We start from the raw sequence: 8931 nt of genomic DNA, 5'->3' as shown, positions 1-8931 counted from the left end.
AAACACAGTGCTGGCTTTCATTTCCGTATCCTTTCTTCATCTTCAGGCAACATTTTGTTTGCACTGGAAAGGCTCCACACCCCCCAAACCCCTCCCCCACAAGCCCACCATTGTATCCGTACGAATGTGGAGAATTATGAATGGTTCCTTAAACCGGGCCGGGGGAGGGGGGTGGAGGGAGGAGGGGGGTGGAGGGAAGAGGGGGGTCGCCAAATCCCTTTGTGTGCCGTTACCAGCCGAGAGCAACGGTGCCTTCGCGTCCCCCCCCCCCGCCCCCCGGCGCCGTCCACCATTACCCAGCTGGGAAGGGAGCGTGGTCCCCCCGCCCCTCCCCGGGCCGGGCAGCTCCCTCGCCCCAGGAATCTCCCCTTCTTCATCATCCCCCAACTCTCCTCCACCCCTTTGTCTTTTCTGGGGTGGGTGTTTTTTGGTGTTGTGTTTTTTTTTTTTTTTTTTTCCTTCTCCCCCTCCCCCTTTCTCCTCCTTTCCGTAAGGCTCAGCGCAAGGGGCACTGCGAGCGATGCAGACACATTACCATACGGGGCTCCTCCGAGGGACCCTCCGCCCCCGCAGCCCCCCAGCACGCAGCCGCGGGAGCGGATCCCCGCTCTCCCCCCCCTCCAGCCTGCCCCCGCACCCCCTCCCCCCCTTCTTTCTCCTCCTCCTCCCCCCCCCGCGCCCCACGGTGCCGGGGAGCGGGATCGCCCAGGCACGACCCCAATGAATAATCCCCACAGCCTGGCACGGCGGGGGAGGAGCGGAGCGGGGCGGGGGGGGGGGGGGTGGGCATTGCGGTGCCTTTTCCCCTCCCTCCCCGGGATCACACCCCGCTCGCACGGGGGGGGGAGGTGCGCCCGCCCAGCCGTTTTTGAGCGGCGGGGGCGCGGGGAGCGGACTCCCCCGGCGGAAGGGCAGAGGCGGCGCAGACCGGAGCAGGGCCGGCGCCCACCCAGCTCCGGTTTCCCCTTCCCTCCGCCCCTCTCTAAACTTGTCCTGTCCTGTCCAGCCTCCCCCCACCCCACCCCCTCCCCGTCCTTCACCCCGGCCCTCCTCCTCCTCCTCCGTGAGTGTGTGTGCGCGCCCCATCCACTCGCTAATTGAAGAGCTGGGATTCCTCACGTGAGAAGTTGATTTGTAGTTTGAACACGTGGCTCATTCAAAAAGCCGGAATATTCAAGTAATTTTTTTTTTCTCTCTCTCTCTCTCTCCCTCCCTCCTTCCCTCCCCCCTCCCCTCCTCTGTGTGGTGGCTTTTTTTTTTTTTTTTTTTTTAATACTGAGAGGCGGCGCCTGCACGCACGTAGTGTGACATTTTCATAGTCCGCCTGCTGCTGCCAAAGGGGCTCGGGGGCAAGACAAAAAAAGTAGTTGGTTTTTTCTTTTTTTTTTTCTTTCTTCCCCTCCCCTCCTCCTTTTCCTCTCCTCAGCCCGCCATCCGCGGCCCGGCGCTGGGTGTTTCCCCCGCGCCCCCCATGCGCCCGGGTAGCACGGCAGGCACTTAGGGCTCCCGTTTGGCTACGCTTTTTTTTTTTTTTTTTTTTTTTTTTTTTTTTTTTACCCCTTGAGAGAGAGAGAGAGGGAGGGACACAAGCTGCAGATCTGATTTTTTTTTTTTTTCCCTCCCCTGTCCTCTCTCTCTCTCCTTCCTCCATCGCATTTTGTTTTATTTCCCCCTTCCTCCCCACCTCCTCTCGCAAGACGAGGGTTGCAGCCCGCGGTGCGCGCCTCCCCGAGCCGCCAGGAAGATGAACAAGCTCTACATCGGCAACCTCGGCGAGAACGTCAGCGCCCTCGACCTGGAAAGTCTCTTTAAAGACTCCAAGATCCCCTTCTCGGGCCAGTTCCTGGTGAAGACGGGGTACGCCTTCGTGGACTGCCCCGACGAGAGCTGGGCCATGAAGGCCATCGAGGCACTTTCAGGTGAGCGGCCCCTCCGCCACCCCCCTCCCCGCAGCCCCGACGGCTCCCGCCGCCCGCGCTCCTCCGCGGCCGCGGAGCTGCTGCAGCGGCGGGCTGGGCCGCGCCGCCGGCCGGGGGGGGAGGCTGCTGAGGATGGGGGCGGGGGGGGGGGGGGGGTCCCCCGCTACCCTGCCCACCCCCCTCCTCGCCCCCAGGTGAGGCGCAAACTGTTGTTTTCCTATCGCGGCCGGAGCCGCCCGGCCTTCCCGCGGAGGCTTTGCGCGGCGGCGGCCCCCCGGGAGGAGCCAGTCCGGCGTGGCGGGGGAGTGGGGCCGGGGAGGGGCGGGAGCCTGGGTCCACGGACCCGCGGCGCGGCGGCTCCCATGTTTTTCCACACCCCACGGCCAGCCCTGCCCGGCCGGGGGCCCTCACTGCATTGGGGAGGGGGCGGCGGGCGCGGGGAGGAGGGGGCGGGCTGCGGGCGCGGAGCCCTGCGCGGGGCGCTCTGTACACCCCCACCACCCCCGTTAGGCACAGCTGGACCTCCCCCTCCCCCCCCCCTCCCCCCCCCCTCCCCCGGCGTCCGCAGCCCCTTCGCAGGGGCCGCCTCCCCCCGGAGCGGGCTGGGGCTCCCCGCGGCTTGGCGCAGGCCGCGGGGCTGGGGGCGAGCGGCCGAATTGCCCCAAAGTTGGGAAGGGGGTGGGGGAGAACCCTGGCTGCCCCCCCGCCCCCGTCCTCCTCGCTGCCCTGCTATTTATTTCGGTTTCTCTTCGCTGCTCTCACGCACCCATCACCGCCTCCAGCAGCGCGCCGGCTCCTGGCCCCGACATCCTGTTTTTGCGTGCTAAAAAAAAAAAAAAAAAAAAAAAAATTAAATTAAAAAATTTATTTTCTTTCTTTTCCCCCCCCCGCCCCGCGTGAAGCGGCTTTGCGGAGGTCTGGTGGGAGAGGCTCCCTCGGAAAAGATGGGCTCGGGCTGTGCTCGGTGTCTCCTTTCGGCTGCCTTCCCGCCCGCTTCCGCGCAGAGAACCGCCCGAAGTTGGAGGCCCGGCGGCGCGGAGGGCGGCGGGGGCTCCCCGCTCTCCCTCCCCGAGACGGGGCTGAGCCCGGCTCACACTCACCCCCTTTCCTGGGAGATCGGGGCTGGGGCGGAGGAAGGGGCCCCGCCGAGGGCAGCCCCGGCTCCCCCGCGGCGGCGGCGGCGGCTCCGGCTCGGCCGCGGGCGCCGGGGCTGTGTCGTCTTCCCGGGAGCCGGGTCCCCGCTCCGCCGGTGGCCGGGTCGCCGGTGAATGGGGCTAACGTGTTGCGCTCCCGTCTTTCCGCTGTACACCCCTGCAAACCCACCCCGGGGGACGGGGACGACGCACAGCCGCGCTCAGATATTTTTTCCCCCCTTTCTCTATCTCTGCAGGTAAAGTGGAGCTGCATGGGAAACTCATAGAAGTTGAACATTCAGTCCCTAAAAGACAAAGGTAATTTATTTTTATTTCTTTCCCCCCCGCCCACCCTCCTTGCACTCAGTTAGCCAGTGAGAAGCAATTTGAAAAATGCTTAGGTTCGTGTTTCTCCTCCTTGTAGATAAATGAAACGCTTTCTTAAACCCACAGGCGTGCACTCTCTGCTGTCCTAGAGGTTTTCTAGAATCACCCCGTGTATTTCTAATGTAGCGTCTTGGCCGGGCAACAGTGGTGGTATTTAATTTATTTATTAAAAAAAAAAAAAACCTTTTGTGAGAGAAGCAAGTTATTGTGGTCTGATGGCAAACGACTGTGGAGATTTTAAAATTTAAAGTTCCGTGAGAAGAGTTAAAACCTAGGTGTTAGGAGGAAATGAAATGTGGTGTTGTGAAGTGTGTAACGGGCAAGCACATGAGCTTTACTCCAGCAACAAAAAGCATCTTGTAAATACACTGGTATACATATTTTTTTGATCCTGCCATGTTGGAGTCTGCAGCATCTTATAGGCACGTAGTAGAAGTCTCATCTGTGTTTGAGAGGATTTTTCATCACTGTTTTGAGCTGGTCTATAGAAGCAGCAGGAGAATGACTTCTTCCCAATAAGGACAGGATTTATGCATCCTTAATTTCTAAACGTATGTTTAATTTTTGCAAGGTAGTAATTTTCTTGGGCCTCATGTAAAAAAGCTATACTTGCAATAAAGCAGGGTAGTATTTTTATACTGCCTACAGCAATTCAGCCTGCTTCTTTCACAAATACTTAGATTATAGAAAACCTGGCGTGCATGAGAGAGTAAAAGCAAAATAGATCAAACTTTCCACGTGCTTGTTCCTGTACTCCATTATTCAATCTGGGAAGTATGTCTGTCTGTATAACTTTGTTAAAAGGGGTTTCTACTATTTCAGGGTTATTTTTAAAAGTACATTCTTTTTAAAATACTTGATTTGAAAAGGTGAATTAGCTGTCTTGATGGGCATTGTATCTTGGTATTACGAGAATTAGAAGTTTAGTCACTATTTAGTGTTAGAGGAAAGCTTCACTTGAGAAAGTATGTAGGATTTCTGCTCCAGTAAAGCGGTGGGGGAAGCCACTCTCTGGACCAATTCATGGGTTGCTAATCTTTATGGTTATATTTATTTGATGCTTTTCATTTGAAATTAATATGCTGTATGTGCTCTTTCTCATTTAATATGCAAGGTATATGGCTTTGATTTACAGCAGCCTACATTTCAGATCTTTTGTGTATAGAAATACTGTTGTAAATGGAGTATATTTTTAGATTTAAGGAGAAAATTCCATGGGATGTATGAGAATTGGTAGTTTCCTATTAGTCTGTGTAATAAATAAATTTATTATCATGCTTTTTAATCTTAAGCTTGCACGAGTAGTATTCTATTTATGCTGTAAATTTGAAATCACTGGTGGCTCTCCCAACTCTTTTTTCTTTTATCATTGTTTAATGTGTTTAAGAGTATTTCCCTGTTCTTTTAGCTGTCAGCTGAAATGGTATAAAAGTCCATTCTTTGTATTGGGTAGCATGTCTTCCTATTTGTGAACTAGTAATTATCAGAAACATGCATCTGTCTGTAACTTGTTGAAAAGAATTCTGCACTGAACTTAAGCACTTTTCTAGGCATGCGTTGCCTACATGTAGGCATAATATTGAAAAAACTGCAAATGTAATTGTATCAGCATACCCCTATTGCTTCCCTCAAAGCCCATATTTGTTAAAACACAGCTTCATCAAGCAGTATCACGTTGGAATGTATCAGATATAGTTCAGATTTATACTGCTGTTTAACAGAAAATTAAATTGCATTTGTCATAACTGCACTTCCTTCCCCTTTGTTTCCACTCCTCCTCTCCCAAAATCAAATATAGAAAGCCACTTAAAATTCATTCAGTGGCCTCCATATGTAAAAGGGACTCTCTTGTTCCTTTTATAGATGTCTAATGCTTTTCATTTTTGGGGGTGGGTCAAAAAGTTAGAGATTTTTTTTTTCCATGCCTCTAAACATTGCTTACTGGGCAGCTATTTAGAGTTGTTAGGTACGTGTAAAACCACACTTCTCAAATGTTGAGCGTTTTGGTGAAACTGGTTATTAAGACTCTTTCAAAGTAACTTATTTGAAGTCTTTGTATCTTTTTATACAAGGGGAAGGTATAGGCCGCTGGGGTGGGGGGTGGTGGTGGTGGTGGTGTGTGTTGCCCACCCAGTGTGTTTGCAGGCTGCGAGGCCGGGGAGCGCTTTCCAGAGAGCCCTGTGCTCGCTCTCCGGCCTGGGAGATACACTGGGAGCAGTGACGCCATTTGGGGGGGGGGGGCGGGCAGGGGAAGCAAAAAGGAGTGGATGTATTGAGTCTGTCTTTCAGCATGAGCGTACGATTAATAGTTTGGTCAAATGATTACTTCATAAGAGCAAAAGTTGTTTTCTAGCACACTGAAATTATTCAATATGTTGTATTGACCTCTGCTCTCTGCTGCTGTGAGGTTGCTTCATGGAGAGTCCTGGCTCCCCTCCTTAAATATGATTTTTTAAAATTTTTTTTTTTTGTGAGAGTTCATAAGTTATCACTCACAAAGGTAGTTTGGGGCTATCTTTCTCCAGGGGCGGCTGAGGTGTACGGGAGGAAAAGGGTAAGGGTTTGGTAATCCATATCCTTGTCACATAAAGGAAGGTCAAGAGGTGGTGTCAGCTAGGGTTGCCATAAAGTTGAGCTGAATCCAGAAGATGGTGGAGTGTGCCTGGCTTGTTAGTCAGGGCGAAATTCTTGGGCCCAGTAGTCACTGCATTCCAGCCCTTGCTGGATCTTCAGATTTGAAGTGGGCACACCCAGGTTTGCAAAATTACCTTCCTACCTGCTGTGGAAGGAAGGAGAGAGCCCCTGTGTGGCTTCCTCCCTCCTCTCCCCCCCCTGGAAGCGTTTAAAACCAGACAAGGGGATACGCTGCTGTTGAAAGAAGGGGCCTGGCCAAGGTTTCCTTGATGGAAGGGTGGAGAATTATTTTGGGGGAGGTGCAAAGTATTTAATAAGCTCAGAGTAGATTCTTGACTTACTATTGAAATCTCGAGGGAATGCCAAAGGAATGCAGCACTTCTGCATTCAGACCCCTTGGTGTGGAGGAAGGCTATTGCAATATTTAAAGGTTTAGGTCACTTTATGCGAAAGTTGGAGAAGGCATTGTAGTAATTCTGACTGCTAGTCACGCTCTGCGAGGGAAGGCAGGGCACTGTTAGTCACGATCACTTCTTAGATGGGTTTTCTTCTCGCAAAGCAGCAATGCGGGAGGAGGGTGGTGGCAGCCCATAGTGTACACGCGCCCGTGCCCATGAAACTTGTGGTGTGAGGCTTTGGGTACTACTTCCCCGCAATCCAAGAGCAGCTGGTATCTCGCAAGGCGATGTACGCCGCAATCTGATTATTCAAATGTCCCTGATGTCATTTGTGCATGACGAGGGGGGAGGGCAGGCGCTAACTCTGGGCACCTGGGGATGTGCCTGGTGCAGTCTCCTGGCTTCCACCTGCAGGTGGGCTTCCTACCCAGACCTGGTCCACCATGTCTGCTCCTGGGGCCTTCAGGGGCCTAAAATGCTCACACCATCTCAGTTGTTGTAACGATGAGGTGTTTTTTTCCAATTAGAAGGCTAATTTTTTTTTTTTTATTCCACCCCCCCACCTCGAGGTCTCTTTGAGAAAATAAATTCACTCTGTCTCTTCTGGGGGGGTTGTTTGGAAGAGGAGCGGGAGAAGAGGGTAGCAAAGGTGCATCTCGTAGGTAGTGCTGCCTCTTAACGAGCTGCAATGACCTGCCAGCCGTGCTTCACTTCTAATGCTGAAGTATCTGAAGGCTGATTTGAGGAAAACAGGCCCCAAATACCTCATGCAACCATCTCTGTTCCAGGGGCGAGCATTACCCTGTTGGATGGGCAGGGGATTGTGTTGCTAATTTTCAGTATAATGAGGGTTTGTATCTTGTGTGCGCAGGGCGGTGGGAACGGCTTCGGGAGGCTAAAGTATGTATGGTGGCTACAATGGTCACAGTTATTAAAAAAAAAATATAGTGGCATTGATTTTTAGTTTTGCCTCTCTAAATGTCAAGCAGGGAGAAACGTGCTGCATGTAAGAAGATATGATAGAAAATATGTCACTTATTAGCCATATTTCTGCTCTTTTTCGCTGAAAAAGGCGGAGGACTGAGCCTGGGTCCAAACTAGAATGTTTTTGAGAGTGAAGGGCCAAAACTTTGCATAGTGATTTTGGGTTTTTATTCACTGTTTCCACATTTATTTTTGCAGATGTGAACAGGAAATTAATTTTTTCTTTCTTTTTTTTTTAATCTTTGAAAGTTTACAATTAGAGTGGAAACAAACCTGGAGAGTTGTGGTGATTCCTACATGGACAATAAGTTGTTATGGCAAGAACAGATAGTTCTTCACTAACCACGTTAACTATTATGTTGTTGGGAGTTTAATTTTTATAACTCTTCATACTGTTTGATCGTTAATAAAAAAAAATAAAAATCCCTTCTTGTTGAAGCTTTTAAAAGCCAAGCTGGAGTATGTGAAACACTGCATTAAATGCATGTCCTGAAAGGTTGGTCCTGCTCTCTTATTGCTATCTTCCCTTTATAGATGGTACCCTGAGAACATACTTCTAGTGGACCTTAAATTGTGCGTAGATACGGTAAATTTTGGAGGGGTGGAATAAAAAATAACATTTTGGCAGTGTAGTTCAAGGGTAGTAAAATATAATCAGGAAATGTTTAAATTTTTTTATTTCTCGCTTCCCCCCACCCCCAAACATGGGGTAATAACATTTTCCACATTTTTGAGACCCTGAAGGTGGTATTTTTGTGAAATGGGGCTGTGTTCATTTCAGTTGCTCTTTTAAGTGCAGCGCATAGGACTCTACGGTGCTGGAGTCCTTTTGTGGCTTCTGGCTAGCTACTGGGTGGACTTCAAATGCTTAGTTTTGACCTGCAAAATTCTTAAATGCCCTGAGATTTGCCTACCTAACAGAAAACTTGAAGCTTCCCATAGTGGCCATGAGAGAAGGACCCAGGTGGAATTAAAATACACCTTATACTTAACCACAGACAGGGGCAGCCCTTCAGGGAACCTCACAAAAAAGATTCTTTGCTCCTTAAACCTGCTCCTCTCCTTAATGTCATTTTAGCTTTTAGGTTTTTTATCCCCCTGGGATTTTGGTAACAAACACGTAGTGCCATGGAGCACAGTTAAAGCCTCTTTTCCAGTGATTTCATCCTTACATGAGCCCAGTGAGATGAGCACAGGGCAACATTGATGAGGGATTTTTTTTTTTTCTTGTAATTGAAGAGTCAAATTTATTATTGGAATTTGGTTATTCAGAATCAGAAAATAGATGGAGAATGAGTGCAAGAATTAAATGCCGTAAAATCTAAGTAAAGAGGATTACTTTTCATGTTTTATAGAGGGATAGGTGGAAAAGTGTGAATAGGAATGATGCGCTTGGCAATACTGAGGTGCCTTATGTAGTTCCATAGCGCTTCAATATGATTCTCTTTTAATCTGCGTTCTTTCATTTTTGTTTTC

At 50.3% G+C, this 8931-nt stretch overlaps 1 protein-coding gene across 1 annotated transcript in view; it reads left to right on the top strand.

Moving 5' to 3' along the window:
- Nucleotides 1–1614: 1614 nt before the first annotated feature.
- IGF2BP3 (insulin like growth factor 2 mRNA binding protein 3) overlaps nucleotides 1615–8931 on the top strand; it is a 116095-nt gene continuing 108778 nt past the window's right edge. The window contains exons 1-2 of the mRNA XM_063325008.1: nucleotides 1615–1919; nucleotides 3310–3370. Of these exons, the coding sequence (XP_063181078.1) occupies nucleotides 1745–1919; nucleotides 3310–3370 (236 nt within the window). The 5' untranslated portion in view covers nucleotides 1615–1744. The remainder of the gene's footprint in view (nucleotides 1920–3309; nucleotides 3371–8931) is intronic.

Source organism: Chroicocephalus ridibundus, chromosome 2, assembly GCF_963924245.1.
Source record: "Chroicocephalus ridibundus chromosome 2, bChrRid1.1, whole genome shotgun sequence".
Classification (NCBI taxonomy): Eukaryota; Metazoa; Chordata; class Aves; order Charadriiformes; family Laridae; genus Chroicocephalus; species Chroicocephalus ridibundus.
This window is presented reverse-complemented; position numbering and strand designations above follow the sequence as displayed.